Source organism: Manacus candei, unplaced genomic scaffold (genome assembly GCF_025592945.1).
Source record: "Manacus candei isolate 608988 ecotype Guabito, Panama unplaced genomic scaffold, ASM2559294v1 h1tg000076l, whole genome shotgun sequence".
NCBI lineage: Eukaryota > Metazoa > Chordata > Aves > Passeriformes > Pipridae > Manacus > Manacus candei.
In genome coordinates this window covers 4,372,897-4,392,798 of record NW_026138124.1, presented here as the reverse complement: position 1 = coordinate 4,392,798, position 19,902 = coordinate 4,372,897, and the positions used below count along the sequence as shown (strand labels likewise).

General features: G+C 52.4%; 1 protein-coding gene across 2 annotated transcripts in view; it reads right to left on the bottom strand.

The window, feature by feature from the left end:
• Positions 1-7,529, bottom strand: part of ATP2A3 (ATPase sarcoplasmic/endoplasmic reticulum Ca2+ transporting 3) — a 52,543-nt gene extending 45,014 nt beyond the window's left edge. Inside the window, exon 1 of one of the 2 annotated variants that reach the window (XM_051809283.1) lies at positions 7,306-7,529. In XM_051809283.1, the coding sequence (XP_051665243.1) occupies positions 7,306-7,423 (118 nt within the window). In that variant the 5' untranslated portion in view covers positions 7,424-7,529. The remainder of the gene's footprint in view (positions 1-7,305) is intronic. The other variant, XM_051809284.1, reaches the window with a different exon arrangement.
• Positions 7,530-19,902: the final 12,373 nt, after the last annotated feature.

Genomic DNA, 19,902 nt, shown 5'->3' with positions numbered 1-19,902 from the left:
TCAAAAACTGGGAGTTTCCCACAGAAAACCAGCAAACACCAGTTACAGACACGAGGTTCATCGCTGGCAAGGATTAATTCAACTTCTCTTCAAAAGAGCAACCCTCTGGACTCACACCCGACCTTTCTTTCACAACATGACTGGCTCGACTGAGCCCCGGCCTGGAGAAGACCCATCAGCATTAATCCTAATGGGAATAAGGAGCCTCCTGTCCCAGCTCTGCTCCTGGATGCTGGCAGGGCAGGCAGCTGCCTGCAGCCCTGCCTGCGAGGGGTTAACCGCCCACGGAGGAGCCTCTGGCGCACACTCACGTCATGGAAACACTCAAGTAACCACAATTTTCTCTATTGCTTTTTGGCTCCGGTTTTTTTCAACATTTCTACACTTCCAGCCCAGATCTCTGCTACCTGTTTTCCAGCGAGGTAATTGGTGCCGACAGCAGCTCCGCTGAGCAGCTGGGAATTTATTTTTAATATAGGTTACTGTTATACTTTCTGCTCCCAATTACTACCGACGCTGAGATATGAAAAAGATCACGACTCACAGTGCTGGCAAAAAAAAAATAAAAATAATTATCAGATGCAGAATAATAAACAGAGGTGGGCTGGGGGGTTGGTTCTTTCTGGGGTTTCTGGGTATTAATATTGCACTGGGTTGGACTGAAGCCCCGCAGAGCTCAGTCCTGCTGCCACCCACCCACTCATCCCCAGTGGTCACAGGCCCCTCTCCTCCATTCATCCCTTCCTCTTTCCCAGCCCACTCCTCCCAGTCTCCTCAGCATCAGCTGTTTCTCCTGGCCAAGGTGTACTGTTTAACCAGGAAGGGCTGCCTTCACCCCATCTGAGATGCAAAGGGAGGTCATCCATGTGTGCCACAGGAGAACCAGGGGAAGGGGAGGGGAAAAAGGAGGGGGGGGAAAGGATAAAAGAAAGAAAAGATTAAAAAAGCAAGCAGAAAACTCCATCCCTCTCCTGATAATCACGACCTGCCTTAATATTTCCACCCTGTCATTGAGACTGTGAGTGCCAGGAATGTTCCCAGGAAACATCAGCCCAGCAGCTCAGCTCCTGGTCCACATCCCACTCCCAGTGCCTCCCCTCTGGACTGCTCTGCAGGTGGTTACTGCACTAACCCACATCACCCCAGCCAGCCCAGGAGACAACAGCCTTGTTTCTGCAGCTCCTCTGGTCATGATCAGCAGAGAGAGAGCCCTGATGGGCTTTTCCCAGGGAAAAAACTGAGTAGGAGTTCTAGAGCATCCTTGTGCAATGTCAGCACCCAGACACCCGGCATCACCTGACAAAAGAGGTTTGCTATTCTGCTTTTACTGCCCCAGTCCCCATGGAATACAGCTCAGGTATTGCTCATAACTTCTCAAACCTTCTTTTAGCAGCCCTGAAAACATTAGCAGGGATGAGTTATCCACTGACCCCCCCAGGTGAGCTCGACAGACCAAGAGAAGGGTTTTGTGACAGGTCTGGACACAGTGATGCCTCAGGGAGGAGGAGCCCCTTCCCCACAAGTGGGGCTGCACCAGCTGGGCAAAAGGCACAGGGTGCAAACACTCAACATCCAGCTCATGGCTTACAAAAAATAACCTTAAAAAAAAAAAAAACTAAAAACCATTTTGTAGGGGCATCAGCATCCCAACTGCCTCTGCAAACGCTGTGTGTGGGAGAGAAAAATCAAAGCTGGCTCCTCCAGAGGTTTGAACACATGAAAAAGCATCACACCAACCTAATTTTTCAGGACTGTGAAAACAGAAGCATCTCAGGGCTGTGTGCAGGCCCACGAGGCTTCTGGTGCCTTCTGATGACCAGTTCAGAGCCCTGGTGCAAATCACAGGAGGGTACTGGGAACGCTGCTCTCGAGGGAGGGTTTGTGCATCGAGGAGGGCATGGGTCAGCCCAGGTCTCAAGTGCTGCAGAGGGCAGCTGTCAGCACCAGAAATAACAACCATCTGCTTTAAGCTGCCCATGCTCAGCCCCGTTCCATGCCAGCATCTGCAATTCTGGGCCTCCAGCAGGGATGTCCCACAGAGTCCGGGCCAGAAACATCGCCTGGGCTGTGGCTGTGCCAGGACAGACCCGACCCACAGCCAGGAGCCTCCTGTTTTTCACACCATCCCTTCTGCAGGAGCAGATCAAACGCTCAGAGCGAAAAGGCAGCGACTTGGACGCTTCTCAAAAATTAAAATTCTCCTCGGGAGGAAGAAAGCAAAAGCAACACCAGGCGTCGGGTGATGCTTTTCACTCAAGGAAAATGGGCTTGAGGGAAGCTTTAAAGAGGAAAACTTTAAAATCAACAGGATTTTTCAGGGATTTACCCTGGAAGGGATGTGACCACAGAGTGGGATTCAAGAGCTTCAAATAAGATCCAGAGATAAGAAAAGGCTTAAGACACGCAGAAGGACCAACAGCACTAAAATGGCAAAAGGCAGATGTGTGGCTATGTGGTGATGGCAAGGATGGCACTAGGATGGCTTGGTTGGAGTAGGGAGCTCAAAAGAGACACCTTAATTACTGGGGGAGAGGATTAGCCTGGGAGAAGGGGAATATTTTGCTGCTAATGGTGTATTTGGAGGACTGGCTCCAGCCCCTTACTGGAAGCAGCACATCCCAAGCCAACATCTGGGCATCCACAGCGCATCCAGCTCCTCTTAAATCAGTGTTTTGTAGCACCAGCTCTACCATCTCCAGCTTTAAAACCAGCAATGAAATAAAAACATTCCTGAAATAACACTTGTGCCACAGAAAGGCCAACCCCAGGGGGAAACAGGGCAAGCAAAATCCCTTCACCTACAGCACAGCCTCTGCCTCTCCTTGCCCTGGAAACCTTCCTTCCCTGGTTCCTGCAACATGTTGAGAGCAGATACCAATTTTTTTGAATATTCCTCTCTATTCACAATTTTTTTAAAGGTGGGTGTGAATGCAGATAACCTCAGAGGACGACGCAGGGATGAAAATCCCGAGTTCCCTCTCGTCGGCTAGGAAAACTTTGTGTAGTCTCTCCCCAGATTTGAAGGCACTCACAAGGTTTGAATGCCTCAGCACTTCTCCTGAGGGAAAGGATTTGGAGGAGAAGAGGGAAAAAAAAAAAAGCCCCACAACCCGTAGCATGTTTATGAATCAGACTGTTCAGCGTGTGTTTCGGGGGTGGAAAAGGTGGGCGATGCGCAGAGGAACAGAGCGCAGAGTCCGATGAGTCAGAAAACGCTGCCTTTCCTCTCCTTGCTGGCATCTTAAATATTTCAGCGTGAAATAGAAATTTTATTTTCTTCTTTATTATTGTCAGGAGAGAGCTGGAGCGTAACCTTGGCTCGTTAGCAACCGCCGGCAGCTCCTCCGACGTCAAGCCCTGCTCCGGCAGCCGGAGTACGCGCGGGAACACGGGCGTGCACACGTGTGTGCTGAGGGATGTGCAGCCCTGGGACGGGCTGGGAAAGGATGGAAATAAATATAATAATAACGAAGTATCGGTGATTTTTCTAGCCAAGCAGGGGCTCGGATGCAAAGGAGCAAAAAAGCTCCCTCGAGAATGAGCCTTGGTGGGGTTTTGGGAGAGCAGCAGCACATCCCAGCCTGGATTTGGGCTTGGGGAGGTCTCCTTCTCCTCCACCCCTGCCCAGGCAGGCTGGGCCACGCACATGGAAAGATACACACAAGGGCTGGGGGATCCTGAAATAAGGTTTATGGAGACGTAGGGAGGGGTGTTATAAAAGACAAGCAAATTTGCACATGGGCTTTGAGTTCATCCGGCGCCGAAGCTGGTTTGAACAACGCCTAAACCAGTCATGAATATCGTCACCACTGCGCCTTGCAACAGGGCACAGGAGGGTTTGCAGAGCATGGGGGGTCAGCCCCTGGAGCAGGGAGGGTAAAGGAGAGGATGGGGGAGCCCCCAAGGAGGGTGGATGGGCAGGATCTGATCCTGGCCAGCGGCGTTTCCAACCCCAGCCAGCAGCAGGGCTTCTGCTCCGGAGTCAGAAGAGATGAAATGCAAGAGGAGATAAACACCCCTATGCTGCAGCCTCCGAGTTTGACTCCACTGACATTCACAGCCCATTTAGGTTACGGGTGAAGCAAATAAAATTATGCATATGCATTAACGCTGGCAATATCCTGCCTGAAATGTATGCTCATTTACACTCAGAAATCCATTTAGAAGAGAGAAATCAGAGCTATATTTAAAACAGAAAAATCACTTGGCTGTCCGCGAGGCAGCTCCTGTTTACATCTGTCATTCCTTGGCAAAACTGAAATCATTCCGGGGGAAATTGTGTCCCTGGTTTTACATTTAGGAAGAAAAATGTTTGCACCCCTATATCCTCCAGCTCAGTCTAATACAAAATAACAAATGTGCATTTGGTTATTGCTGTTTGTTTGTTTGTTTTGGGGTTTTTTTTTTAAGTTTTGTGGTCTAAAAGCCACCTGTGGAGCTCGGAGCTTGTGGATGGGAGGAGGTATAGGGAAGGACCTCCTTGGTACCTGTGGAACATCCAAAGCATTTATTAATTAAAATTGGCTTTGGAGATTCAGAATCGCCGTGGTGAGACCTAAATGTTCTGTGGCTTCTCCAGTTTCCTTGGCAAATGAAAGGCCATGCTGACAGCACTGATGACAGAGCTAAAAGGAGAACACGAGCTCTTCCTAATGGAGAAATATCTTCTTCCACTCCACTAATCTCTATTGCATTGCCTGGCTCCCAAGCCACAAACTGGAGATACTAAATAATCAGTGTTGCTCTCTGTTTCCTCCTGCAAATGTATATGTGGGCAATGGAACTGAAAAAAAAAAAAATTTAGGCTCCAAAAGAATACCCCCTCAAAAAAATATATATTTTTTTTTTATATAAGGCACACCAGTGGCTGCTGCTTCTCACTTAACGTCAGAGCTCGTTGCAGCTCATATTTTTTTTAATGCAATAAAAAAGCAGCAGCCAGCAGCTCTCTGAAGTGTGTCAGGAGGCAGTTTTTCAGCAAGATGATGTATTTTAGATTGTGATTCACGACCACACTGGCAGTTGGAGTTCAGGTTTAGAAGGAAATGAATGAATGTGAGACACAAGGGTGCGAAAATGAAAGTAGCTGGAGCTGCAGGTCTGCTCTGCGCTTCGAGCCACGCAAGATTTGAGTTTTCTTCCCCTTCTGTGAGGGCTCAAGCGAGTCACCAAACTGCCCCACACTTCTGCTGACAGTTTAATTTAAGCCTAAACTAAAATGCAGTTCAATACAGGCTATCTCCAAGCCCAGCACCCTCCCCCAGAGCAGCTCTCCCAAACGGGGCACCCGAGCACAGCCGAGGAGCTCAGTGCCTGCTGCCACAACACAACCTGCAAGTTCTCACCCCCATTCTGCACGGGTTTAAGCTGTTCTAACCTGTCCATGTCTCATCTGCACCATGAGAAAAACGTAAATACCGCTCAGAAACTGCAAAAAATTCAGAATTTTTAAAAATCTTCAACTATATTTCGCCGATGGGAACAGTGACATGGGCAGTGTCTCCAACGCCCAGGCACATCACTGTGAGCTGTGCTACACAGGAGATGCAGAGCTCTGCTTGGAAGGCAAAAGCCATGGGACATCCCAAAGTCAGAAGCTCTTGGGAACCAAGAGCCTGTGAGAAACCCGACGCTGGCCTGGATGGGAAGGAGCAGTGCCGAGCGAGGCGAGCACAGAGCCATGGCTTGCAAGAGGAGGAAGGAAGAAGGAAAAGAGTAAAAAGGCAAACTAATTGCCACCACTAACCCTTTGCTCTGCACCTGTGTCACACCTTCGAGGTACCTTTTCCAAGGCAGAGCCCGGTGCCACCGAGCAGCCACCGTGCCTGACTCAGGGACGATGATTCACTCGGGCAAACAGGAGCCCCACGGCAGCAATGCCCCATCAGAACACCCATCATCCACAGCTTCCCGGGGGACCAGGAGACAGCACAGAAATTGGGAGCAATTATACCCTGAAATCAGCCCAAGCACCTGTTTGATAAGGATGTTGCACTGAGGATGTATTTTGCCTTCAGCTCCCGAAGCAGAGGGTTCCCTCCCCTCCCAGTTAACCACACAGCTGCCCTTCTCCAAAATGAGGGCAAGCAGAGCCAGGTGTGATGCTCCACTGCTTGCACCTTGTTCCAGTGCTCCATGGCAAGAGCTCCCAAGCCCAGCCCTGACCAGGGTATGGAGCTGAAGCTGCCTGGTACAGGGAGCACTGGGGGGATGGGGGACCCGAGCACAGCCCAGCACAGAACGGCTGCTCGCAGGGCTCGTCTGGAGGGGTCACAGCCCTCTGATCCCACCCAACACGGCCCTCCCAGGGAACAGAGATGCCGACAGCAATCCTGCCAGCATCTACTCAGGCTTTCCTTAGCCTCATCCGTGAGGATCAAGCAAAAAGCAAATGCAACAAGCTCCAACCCAGGAGAGAGTTTACACACTTATCTCCTTGCACGAGTTCAAGAAATGACTTGCTACTCCGAAGCACTGAAGCAAACTCACCCTAAACCCTCCTGTTTCCGAGTTCAGAGTTAACGACCGACCTCAGTCACAGCCTGAACTATGAGAGTCACCTGCGTAGGTTCAGACACCCCGGCTACGCTGAACGCTCACAAAACACAAGTTAAAAATTTCCCTTCCCCATCCCACGAAGATGCCCAGCTGGCCGCAGAGGGTCCCCCGGGTCAGAGTGACACGCAGCCAGGCCAGCACATGGCCTGTCACCCCACGCACCTCCGCCCCCCTTCCTCTTCCACAGCAGTACCCGCAGCCCGTGCAGAGCTGCGGCGAGCCGAGAGCGGGGTTCCCCCACTACAACACCCGTCACCCCGCTTTTGGGGTTTCCCTCTGTCACGCACAGGCAATGGGACCTTCCCCCTCTCCTTCCTGGCGACATAGCGCTGTCCCTCCCCGCCGTCAGACACTCCGCCAGCGGAATTAACACCCCGCTAATTGCCGGCGCCCCGGGCCGCCCGTACCCGCAGTAATTAGCCTTTGATTAAAGCCAACAAATATTGCCCTAATCAACAGGTGTCCCGCGGCACATCCCCACCGATCCTCCGCACGCCCGGGGCAGGGTGGGGGGACACGCCGGGGGGGACCCAGGACAGTACCCCGGACCTTGCCGGTGTTGGCGGGGAGGCTCCCGAACACATCCCGGTCCCGGTCGTGGCGGGGAGAGTCCCAGTGCCGGTATGGGCGGGGATGGTCCCGCCGGAGGATTCCAGCCGGGATGCCGGAGTCCCGCTGGAGATGCCGGTGTCCCGCTAGCCCTGCCCCATCCCGCATCCTCCCGCGCTCCCGTCCCGCCGCACTGACCATTGGGGCCGTACTTCTCGCGGTGGCGGCGGACCTGCTCGGGGCTGAGCCCGCAGCTCTCGCTGACCCCGAAGCGGCGGAGCACGTCGAGCACCGGCAGGCTGTGGGCCGCCTCCATGCCCCGGCCCGGGCGGTGCTGGCCGGGGGCGCACCGGGGCACACGGAGCGCCGCTCGCACGGCGCTGCCTCGGCACCGCCTCGGCACCTCTCCGCCCGCCCGGCGCCGGGCCCGCCTCCCCCGGTACCGCCCCATCCCCGCCTCCCCCGGGGCCCGCGCCCAGCGCCGCCCCCCCGGCACCACCGGGACCCCCGGGATGCGGCACCGTCCCCTCTGACAAGGGCTGGAGGGGACATTAAAGCTCATCTGGTTCCATCCCCCTTCCACTATCCCAGGCTGCTCCAAGCCCGTCCAACCTGGCCTGGGACACTTCCAGGGATGGGGCAGCCACAGCTGCTCTGAGCAACCTGTGCCAGGGCCTCCCCACCCTCACAGGGGAGAATTTCTTCCTCGTATCTAATCTAAATCTCCCCTCCTTCAGTTTAAAGCCATCCTCCTTGTCCTGTCACTCCAGGCTCTTGTCCAAAGTCCCTCTCCAGCTCTCTTGGAGCCCCTTTAGGCACTGGAAGGGGCTCTGAGGTCTCCCCAGAGTCTTCCCCTCTCCAGGCTGAACAGCCCCAGCTCTCTCAGCCTGTTGGAGTTCCAGCAGATTTGCAGGCTGAGAAGCAGGCAGGTTTGTGGGCAGTGGAAACAGTCCAGAGGAAATAGCTGTTAAGAAAAGAGGTAATGTTTCCATCACAAAAATAATATAAATATTAGGAGCAATAGAAGGAAGTGGGAAAGGTGTGTGGGTGCAGCTCAGCTGGGGGGCTTAAGGGAGCCAGAGAGTGATGCTCTCTGGGTCCCCTCCATCACCCCACTTCCAGCTGGAAGCTGAGCATTCCCCATCCCCGCTCCTCCCACCCTGCTGGAAGCAGAGCAGTTCCATGTTCATGGACCTTGGTAGGATCAGGGGCACTGTATGATGACAGCAGGACCCCTTGAGTTACAAATCCCTGCCTGACACCTGTGAAAACCAGCAGCACTGTTCCCATCAATGCCCCGAGTCCGGAGAGAGGCAGCTGTGCTGTGCTGCCTTTGGCTTTGGAAACGTGAAATGTAAAATGTCCCTGCAGGGAGATGGAGGAAGGAACCAAAGCACCTCATGTGGGGTAAAAGCTGAGCACCACCAGTCTCACTGTGCATGTCTTGGACATCCTGGGACTTCACGCCTCTCACTGCTTAGTGCTTCTCATCCCCATGCAGAAGGCAGAACATCTGTATTCAAGGAAGGGGCTCATTCTGGAGGCACTCATGTTTTTGCAAGGATTCAACACAGCAGTACTGGCCTCGACCCCTCTTGCTGCCCTATTACACCACACAAGGGCTTTACATCATCCTTTGCAACACTTATTGCAACAGGTTACTCAATTCACTGTTTCCTAGAAGCACCGTGAGGAGTTACCCTGATCTGGAGAAGGAGAGTTGCCCCAACAATCCCCTGTACAACACAGCTGAGGGTAACCCCCACCCCCCACATCTGCAGGACTTTTCCACATGGTGCACCTAACCCGGCTCCTCATCCAGCAGTTTTTCCGTGACCCAGCTCAAACCTGCTCCCAAAGACTGTCCCCATCTGAACACCAACTTCTGACTTTTCAGGTACTTCCAGTTTTCCCACTGTTGCTGAAGAAGCCTGTGGCTGATGGTGACTGGCACTGCTCTCCAGCTGAGAGGGGGGAGGCGAGACAGCTTGTGGGGTGAGAAACCCAAGTTCTACGGAAACGTCCCCAAAGCAGAAGCCGGAGGCAGCGGCGAGCACGAGGAAGTGACAGCAGACATCTCGGGGAGGAGCTCTGGCTTGTTTATTGCCATGTAGATTCATTTATAGAAAGTGTTTTGCAGCTCCCACAAGGAGCAGAGGTCCTGAAGGAAGTGCAGGTTCATTTTTTTTTTTTCATTTGATAAACTCATTTTTTCTTCGGTTCACCGCAGCTGACGGCGTGGGAGGCACAGGGGTGCTCTGGAGCTGCAGCCCAGGCCCTCCTGCAGGAAGCACAGCTCCCAGCCCTGTGGTCCTGCCTCTCTTCGAGTTCTGTTGTTGTATTCATCTGCCTCTCATGAGCGTTTTGGGGGCAAAAGTGGTGTTTCTGCTGCTGAGCCCCCGGGCAATAGTGCTGCCCTCAGCCAGGGTCTGCCCCAGGGCTCCCTGGGCCGCAGGGCTGAGCCACCCACTGAACCCCAGGATGGTTCAGGTTGAAAGGGACCATAGAGGGTCATCTGGTCCAGCCTCCCTGCTCAAGCAGGGTCATCCAGACCACATGGCACAGGAGTGTGTCCAGATGGTTCTGGAATATCTCCAGTGAGGGAGACTCTACACCCTCTCTTGTCTCTGTTCAGTGCTCGGTCACTGCACAGGAAAGCTCTTCCTCATGTTCAGGCAGAACTTCCTGGGCATCAGCTTCTGTCATTGCCTCTTGTCCTATTGCTTGGCACCACTGAGAAGAGACTGGCTCCATCTTCTTGGCATCCCCCCTTCAGATAACTCATGGACATTGGTGAGGTCCACTCTCTGTCTTCTCTCTTGAGGCTGAACAGGCCCAGCTCCCTCAGCCTGTCCTCATGAGAGAGATTTCCACCAGGTGCCTGGAGAGAATTGCTGTGATCTGATAATATTAAAACATAACGTGGTCTCAACAAGGGGTATGGAGGACCTGAGGCAACAGATCATCCCCAAAACTTGGGAACTGCCCTCAAAGCAGCCACTCTAGCAGCTCCAAAGGTTAAAGTTTGACAAAGTTGGGAGCAATGGAGAGCAGTTACAAAGGGAACATCTGGCAGCCCTGGTAAAAGGCAGCACCATTCACCCCACCTATAATTAAGCAATCAGTGAAAACCATTAGTGACTGGGAGCTGTAAATTAGTCAGTGAGGGAAAATGGACTGGAGCGAAAACACCTTCAATATTACAAGCGAAGGTTCTGCAAACATTGGAGCAAGCTGGGGGGTAGTGGGGCTCCATCCCCGGCAGCCCCCCGAGTTTGGGGGATTCCCTTCTATAGCAGGTCAACCCCGAAGCAAAGGACGAACCTCCTTATTTATCTTGGCTTTCCCCACGGTAATAATTTTTGGAGGTAGACGAGCTTAAGAGGCCATAAAAAGAAGAAAGGAGTGGGTTTAACACCTCCCAGGCTGCTGAGGAGGTTTTTTAGCCGTGGCTGCGGTGCAGGAGGAACAGCAGGACCCAGCCAGCGCTGAGTGAGCGCTGTACGAGGCAGGGAAGTCCACAGCCAGTTTTGATTTTGACCTTGTTTCTACGAAAGGAAATTGGGAATAATTCTCCCATAAGCTGTAAATTTGCACTGCTGCGCTCCCGGGCTGGGGGCGAGGGATGGCTGGAGCCGCCCCAGAGTCTGTCGGAGTCAGCAGAGAGGCTGCCAGAGACGCTGAACCGACGCCACGCTCCTCACCCCAAGGATTTTACAGTCCATGGAAGATTAATCTTTTGTCTCCACTTCGTTCCTCGGAGTGGGGAAAAAATTATGTTTGCTGGAAAGGCTGAGAGAGCAAGGCTGTGTGCTGGTAACCAGCCCCAGGCTCCGGCTCGGCTCCGGCACGCCAAGTACCGATGGATAACGCGGCGCGGGCAAACCACGGGTTTAGGGACTGTCAGCGGCAATTAGGGCTTCAGGGGTGGGAAAAAACCTACAGGGCTTTCAGTCAACTATTTAATCCTCGTTGTTTCTGCGGCAACGTGGTTTAGGGTCCGTATCTGCCCTCGTCGCTCAGGTCAAGTTTATCTCAGGAGGGAGTTAGGAGCGGGTGAGGGATGCAGGAGCCGGCCCTCGGATGTGCATTTTACATCGTTTTGGGGATCTCTGCCACCCCCTGAGCTCACCACGGCTGCACACCCGCAGTGGTGGCGCCCAGGAGAGGAGCTGTGAGCACAAGGAGAGCAAATTCAGGGTTAACCACCCCGAACGGAGCGGCTAATGCCGCACCAGGAGGTGCAAATCTCTTCTGTCAACAGCTCTCACCTTCCTAAATCAACGCGGGTGATGTGCAGCTGCCCCGTGTCCTGCTCCAACACCCTCCCCTGGCCCCGAGGCTCTCACACACGGGGGCATAAATCAATTAGAGGTGACAGTGCCACTGCCATTTGCCACGCTGCTGCCAGGCTTCCTCTCACTGCACACCCCGGTTCACAGGCAGCAAATCCCCATCCACAGGGGAGACTCGGGAATGGCTTTTTTTGTTTGGTTTTTTTTTGTTTTGTTTTCCCACGGCAGCTTAGATATTTGCCTTTCCTAGGGAGAAATAAAAAATAATGCTCGTGAAATAACACTTTGAGGCTCTTCTAAATGTTACACACCAGCTGACCTTTTGGAGCCAGACTTAGGGGTTTATTTCTAATCCCCCAGCCGGGACTTTCAGCAGCTGCAGGTCAGTCCTGCTCCCCCAGGGTTCAAACATCAATCCTCACCGCCACAAAGCTCAGGGCCAGAGCTCCGGTGTTTCCATCCTTCCTGGAAATATATACCCTTGGCTGTGCATCCTGTGCTGCCCTGGGCACCTCCAGGTGGTGTAGGAGTGTGTTTACCATCGGGATTTGGCTTCTCAGAGCATAAATGCAGGTGGCAGGGAAGCCCCAGCCCTGCCATGCATCCCACCAGGATGCAGGGGGTGAAGATTTGCAGCACAGGGCTGCAAAGCTGCAGAGCCCACCTGGAGCCATGAATGCAGAGAGATGGAGATCCTGGGAGCACGTGGCCAGCAGAGGATTTCGAGGCAGGCAGGATGTTACCTCTAGGGAAAAGGAGGAGGAATGGTCTCTCTGGACAAGGCTTTTCTGTGGGAGGTGGTGGATGCACAGGGCAGTTGCCCCGTTTTCCAGCTCTGCTCCCACTGCAAATGGCTGCAAAAGAACAGGATTCCCCATGCCAGACATTTACAGCAGCAGCTGTGGAGCACATGTTTTGAGGCTGCCTTTCCTTCCGTGGCTCTGTCTACAACCAAGCTGGAAATGGGGCTTTCCTGAGTGCAACATCTGGAATGGCTGCCCAAACTGGATTTGAGCAAAGATCCAAGCTGGTATTTCCAAACTCCCCAGCATTTTCCCCCAGCAGCACAGTTAGGAGCCTCTGTTTATGAATCCAGACCTATTTTGGCCCATTATTATTTTTTTTAAACTATATTCCAATCCCTTTCAAAGGCAGGAAAATACATTAATATCCATCAAAGAGGGAACACCGTGACACTCGCTCTGACACTCAGATGGGATTTTCCCTGATGCAAAATGCCTGCTGGAAAAAAAAAACCCTGCCTTTGTGGCATGTCATTCTGGGGATTTTGCTGGAGTTTAGGAAACAGTGAAAACAAACAACACAACAGGAAGCTCCAGACAGAGTCCTACACATACCTGGGGCTGGGCTGATGTTTGAGGTAGTTAATTCAGCCCTCTCACTGCAGGCAAAATTTCACTCCATGTTTCCCTCCAGCAAAAGCACAAGCCCCAAATGGAAAACGTCTGGTTTTAATGAGGCAGAAGGAATGATTCCGGCTCTCCATGGAGATGTGATGTTCACCAAGGGGAGGGGAAGGGCTGGTGGCACACTCGGTGCTGGACCAGCATGACCAGGGTTTGCCTCTCTCTTTCACATCCACAGCCCCTTTCATGTCTCCTACCAAGCAGGAATTGCAGGATATCACAGCTCCAGGCACCAGCCCTCTCCAGCTGCTCGTCTCCCTTGACAGAGGACAAACATCACCAGGGCTTTGAAGCCAAAAATGCCCACGGGAGGTGGAGATGAAGCAAAGCAGCTTCATCCCTCCTCCCTCCTGCACCTTGGGCCCGTGGAGGGGTGGGTGCTGTGGGACCAGGAGCAGGATTCCCATCCCAGTGTTGAGCAGCCTCTTTGGGATCCAAGGGGACATCAGCACCCGACACGCCGTGTGGGATAATTCACTGGAACTGGTTTTTACCATGTCATCTGTTTTGAGGCTGATTCCCAGGTCTGAAGGGTGGGAAAAGGGGAAACTGGGGGGGGGGGGGAAATGTTCTGTCTGCATGAGTCCTTCCCACAGTTTCCTAGGAGATTGGCTGCCCACACTGAGCCGTTGCTGAAGGCAGGACTGGAGCTGGTGCCCTGCCCTGCACCATCTCCCCCTGCAAGTCACCAAGGTCACACTGTGGAGACCTGGGGGGTGCCCTGATCTCAGGCAGCAGCTGAGCTGCACAGGGACAAATAAAAAAAAAAAACTCACACACACAAATAAATAAACAAATAAACAAATAGAATTTAAAAATACTTAATTTAAAAAGAAAGCTTAAAAACTTTTCAAAGAGCAAAATCAGAATATAAAAATTTTTAAGTAAAAATTAAAAAATGTTACAGTGCTAAAAAAATTTTCAAAATAAATTAAAAAGAAATTAAAAGGCACTGTGTGGCTGGGCCCTGTGCACTGCCCTGCAGTGGAGGAAGGGAGTCAGGATGTTGCAGCTTCATCTCTCCAGCTGTGGAGATCCCAGCAGGGCTGTCACATCCTGACCTCTTGGAGGGGACCCTGGACGTTGTCACCAGAACAGAAAACAAACCCCATGTGCAGCCCTGAGCAGAGCTGTGCAGGGCCATGAGCACCCCCCCTTCCTCCGGGCTCTTCCCTGTCTCCAAACCACCAGAAATGTGCCAAAATGGGCCATCTGTGGCACGTTTTCAGTGATGGGGCTCAGGGAAGTGACCTTGGGGCAGTCCGGGAGCCCCAGCCCTGCTATTTTTAACTGAGCATCAGGCCGGGCCATGGAGGGTTTCCTTCCTCTTTGTCTTTCGTGAGCACCGAACAAAGGAAACCCAGATAAACCTCCACTAACCCTCTGCTTTGAGGCAGGGAAGCCCTCGAGAGAAAAAAAACAAACAAACAAACAAACAAAAAAGTAACCAAACACGTTCCTGTGCAGCTTCGGGGTGGACAGTTCAGGCTTGAGAACTGGGAAAACACGGGTGTGTTTTTAGCCAAAAAAAATTGCAACCAGGCATAAAAGTGTTCCAACACTACTAAAAGAAAAAGAAAATGGATTTTTTTTTTCCCTTTAAAGAGACACATTTAGCTGTAGATAACAAATGGAGGAATCCAAACCAATAAAAAATCATAGAACCACAGTATGGTTTGAATTGGAGGGGCCAAACTGAAAGGGTTTACTTACTGTAGATCCCTTTCCCAAAATTTTTACTGTGCTTTTTGTCTTGGGAGGAGAAGCCAAGCCACCACCGCTCCATTTTGATGCCGGCACCAAGAAAATCTCTAAACCACCCAAAAATTTGCCACGAGTTACCAAACACACACCCACAGCTCGGGGACACCTTATTCCTCTGGGTGCAACCACATCCCAGCGGCCCAGCCATTCCCTGGAAAACACAAAGACGTTTTGCACCAAAAATAAAAAAGCTTTGGAGAACGGGCTGTCAGTCGATGTAATGACTGTCTTTACAGCTTGGGAGGGTGGCTGTGTTTTGCAGGTAGGCTGCAAAAAAAAGTGGCAACATTATGTGGAGGGAGATATATAAGTATCGGGCTATAAATAGCTCGCAGATACATCGAGCGCTACCTACGCCCAACACAAAAGGAATTGTTTGCCAAATACTTCACGTGCTGCTGTCGGCCTCTCCAGTTCTCTTCCCTGGGAAAACAAAAAAACAAACCCAACAAAAAACTCCTATATTAATCAGAGAGCAAATATATACCCTGGTAGGAATAGCTCTTGGCTCCACAAGGGAAGAACGTGTGCGGTCGCTCGGTTGGTTTCGGTTTGGATTCCGAGCCCGGAATCGCTGATGGCTGTTCACACCAAAGGCCTCTGTGGGAGATGTAAAGCTTTTTTCCCCACCAGTTTTTGCCTTTTTTTCCCCCCAGCCTGAGGAGTTGGTGACGGTTTCCCAGCTCAGACAGGGTGCCTGAGCATCCCTCCAAATCAAGCTGCTTTAGTTGTTCTTGCTGGGCTTGGGCCAAGCGGGTTCAGGCTGTGCCTGTGGCCAGAAACCAGAGACTAAGGAGGTAAAGATAAAGAAAACAACCCAGAAAAAAGCAACCTTTTCAAAATTCTCCTCTTTCAGGGTTTGGGAGAAAACACATTCCTGAAATCTTAGAATCATGGAATGGTTTGGGTTGGAAGGGACCTAAAAGCTCATCTCATTCCACCCCCTGCCATGGGCAGGGACACCTTCCACTGTCCCAGGTTGTTCCAAGCCCCATCCAACCTGGCCTTGAACACTTCCAGGAATAGGTCAGCCACAGATTCTCTAAGGGGAAATGCCACATCTCATCCTTCTCCAACCACGAGCCAACCACTTTTATTGCTTTATGTATTTTATGTATTTTTTTTTTATAAAGGCACAGCTTGCTCTGATCTCCTCACCCAAGCTCAGGGGCTTCTGTGCTGCTCCATCCCAGCAGGCTCCTTCCATTACCAGGCTTTCCCAAACAACAGTCCTCCTCTGCACACCATTCCCTGCCATGGCAGGTGGCTCCTGGGGGTCTCTGAGGCGCTGCAGCCCCTGGATCTGTTCGTGGATGAAAGGGAAGAGCCGGTGGCCGGGTGGAAAAGGCGCTTTCCTTCCCCTGGGCGATCAAGGGGCTGCAAAGCAAATTGGCTTCTGAAATGTGCCCCCAGTTGGTGGGGTGGGGATGAGGGGAGCTCTGGGATGGATGGGACAGAGCCAGGCTTCACTCACCGCCCCCAGCACCGGCGCGCCGGGGCTGCCCTCGGCGTGGCGTCACCGCGGTCGGGACGTCGGGAACAACCTTCCCACAAAAATCGAGGCCGGGAATCTGAAAATAAAAATATCACAGATGATTTCAGGCTTGCTGAAAGCATGATTGACTGTTTAATTCCCTCCCCCCCACCCCTTTCCTCACGACTGGGGTGACTCAGCCCTGGCACGGACATGGAGGCTTCTCCTGGCTCCTGCCCCTGCCGCGGGAGCGGAAAAAGGACCCTCTTGTAAAACACTGGCAGAAGTAACTGAGCCCAGTGCTCGTGGGGCACAACAGCCACTGCCAGCGAACACAGAGCCAGCAGGACTCTCCCACACTCAGCCCAGGTGGCAGAAACACCCGCTGTCGAGGAAACCTTCTCCTTTGCCCTGGGATGCCGCTGTTCCTGCTCAACCCCAAATCTGAGGGTGCTGAGCGGTTCCGCTGCTGGGCACGGACCTGGTGGGGTGGGAAAGCCAATCCCAATGGTGTTTAGAATGTCACTGGGCCATGGGTGGCCTCTGCTTCCAGCAAGTGGCCATGGGAAATGCTGCCCATCAACCCATCACTGTGCTGGGCTCGGGAAGAAAATAAACCCCACAGCTCAAGGGAAAAAGAGGAGCCCCTTGGGATAACCCATTTCCCAAAGCCACTTTTCTCATTGCTGGGCAAACCTGCAAAAAGGAAAAGCAAGCCAATGGCATGACCAGCATGGGGACTACCACACTGAGGAATGAGAAAAATGCTGTCAAAGGAAAATGGGCTCCTTTGGGGCTGCCTTGCCTCAGGGCTGCCTGCTCCAGAGCCCTGAGGGCCAGGATGGGCTTGGCTTCAGGGATTAGTTTTAGTATCTGCAAGTCTTCACCATGTGCTAAGTACAAGGTAAGGAAATTCCCCCTTGGCTGGCCCAGCTCCCCTTCCAGCAGCAAGGAGCAGTCAGTGATTTTCAGGCTCTCCTTTTGCCAGTGGTGTTGCAGCTGCTGAGCACAACCCTGGTGGTTTAACAGAGCCGACCCCCCTCCTGGTTCATTCCCCCTCCCAGCTGGTTTTTGCCATTGCTGTCCCCTTTCCCACAGCCACCAGTGCAGGATCCCCCTGGCACATGCAGCCCCCACAACCTTTTTGGGGCTGTACAATGTCCCCTGTGTGGGGGGTGAGTGGTTTCATGGGAGTAGGTGTGTGGCGTGCCTGCCTCTTCTTCTGGAGTCTCTCACAGCAATCTTGGCTCTTACGTTATTTTTACACTCCAAGTTTTGAGCTGCAGACATGCACAAGTGCTCTCCAAACACAAAACCCAGAATTCATATATTTAGAATCCATCATTCATTTAAAAAAAAAACAAACAAAAAAAAAAAAACAAAACAAAAAAAAAAAAAAACAAAACCAACATAAATTCATTGCTCCAAGGGCCAAACTCACAGCTCTGGAGGAAGGACGATGCAGGGTATCTCCTGGGACTGGTGGGAGGTGACTGCAGGATTTGGCTTCCTCCATCCCACTCTGTGAAATGACACGTGCCTGTTTTCCAGCCTCCCTGTGAAGCCAGAAGCTCTCTCCCCTCAGCCAACCCGATCACACAAGCTCATGAGTCCCCAAGTGCACTTTAAGTAAAATACAAAGAGCCAAGTCAACATTTAAAACACGAGCACCCACAGGTGCACAAAGACTAAGAGGGTTTGCAAGCCACTGAGCTGCATCTCTCTGAAGATGGAGCACAGCTGAGCCCTTGTCTCCTACATCAAAAGCAGCCTGTGATAAAAAGATTTAAAAGAAAAAAAAAAAAAAGAATTTAAAAAAAAAAAAATCACAGGAACATTTGCTGCTGGAACTGCTCCTGGGAAGGGCGGGATGTCTGGAAGGAGCCTGTGCACACAGTGTGCTCCCAGGAAGATGTGACATCCCTGGGCCCAAGCTTGGTGAGATGCAAAGAGCATCCCCCAGTTTGGGGCCACCCTGGGCTCTGTGGTGCCCACCAGGAGCACTCTGAAGCCCAGCCCTGGGGCAGCACAAACCAAACCACTGAGAGAATGTAACCGAAGCCGGTGAGGAGGCGGCTCTCTGCAGATGGCATCAGTGCTGGCTCCACTGCCAGCTCCACGGTGTGTCATCGCTTCTGCTCAGCCCCAAGTGGTGCAAATATAGAAAACAATGTCATTGTTGCTAGGATTTTTGGCCCCAGGCTGCCTGGCCAGGCTGGGAGCCCACGGTGGTGCTGGGGAAGGACGGCCACCAGGAGTGGTGTTATTTCAGATGAAGAGGAAGATGAGTAACTTCTCCAAGGCTGAGTCCTCTCACTGCACAAATGTGTTTTTAAATGGCTCAGAGATCAGTTATCAATAATGCTTTTGGCTCCTGTAGGTCTCCAGGACATCAAAGCACGTGTCTGCTGGGGTTTGGGAAGCCCCAAGTGACCCCATGACCCAGGTGTGCTGTGCCCCAGCCCCAAGCTCTGAACTCATGGAAACATCTCAGCCTCAGTGCACAAACCAACCAGAAACTGGTATTTGTAAAACACCAGACATCCCTATTTACCCCTAAAACTCTCTCTCAGTGCCAGACCAACCACAAAGTCAGGGCATCAGTGAGGGTTGGAGCCCCATTAAACCCTTCCACATCACCCCACTGTCTCCCACCACATGGCCAACACATGGCATGAGGCAAACGGTCCAGCAGCAGTGACCCCATCTCAGCTTTGCTGCCCTGGAAGCAGCGAGGACACAGGACAGTGGCTTTGCCATTGTCTGCCCCAGGCTTGTCTCCCAGTCCCTGTTTTGCAGGGGGAATTGTGGGCAACACATTCACTCCACTCAAAAATAGGATTTTTCTTTTAAAAGCTCTGTGACCAATGGCTTTGTGTGTCCAGAGAAGGGAATGGAGCTGAGGAAGGGTCTGGAACACAGTTCTGCTGAGGAGCAGCTGAGGGAGCTGGGGGGGCTCAGCCTGGAGAAAAGGAGGCTCAGGGGGGACCTTCTCTCCCTGACAGGAGGGGGGAGGCAGGGGGGGTCAGGCTCTGCTCCTGGGGAACAAAGGACAGGACAAGAGGAAACAGCCTCAAGTAGCAGTAGGGGAGGTTTAGGTTGGATTTTAAGGAATGTTTCTTCCCAGAAAGAGTGTTCAGGCACCGGTACAGACTGCCCAGGGCAGTGGTGGAGTCCCCATTCCTGGAGGGATTAAAAAGCTGGGTGGATGTGGCACTTGGGGACATAAGTGGTGAGCTTGGCAGTGCTGGGGGAACGGTTGGACTCTATCTCGGAGGGCTTTTTCAACCTGAACAATTCTGTGAATCTGTGATTCTGTGACCATCAGCTCTGAAACCCCTCAGGGGGGCACGGAGCTCCCAGAGGTGCTGCACCCTCCTTGCCAGGAAAATTAATTTCCACCTGATTACCTGCTGATCCCCCATGCAGGGGAGAGCACAGGGCCTCTGACGAGACCGCTCCAGCTGGGAACTGCAAACCCTCTTGCTCCATCCACCGGTAGCAGGACACGGGGGGTCCCTGGCATGGGGCCGAGAGGATGGGATGGGGAAGGCAATGGGAACAACCTTGCACAGGAAAACCTGGAGTGCTCCACTGTCCAAACATCTGACATCCAGCCTCAGCCTGACCAGCTTCTTGTCCCTGAAAATACGCAGCCGTGACTTATTTCCAGGGAACGCGAGCGCCCGTTTAAACAAATCCCTGACAAATGAAGGCAAGGAACCATTTCCTCCCTATTTCCTTCCATTAGAAACGAAACACTGCCATTAATCACCAATAAAGAAATAAAACTCCTAAACGATCTGCTGGTGACTGGTTGAGTCAGGTCCCTCTC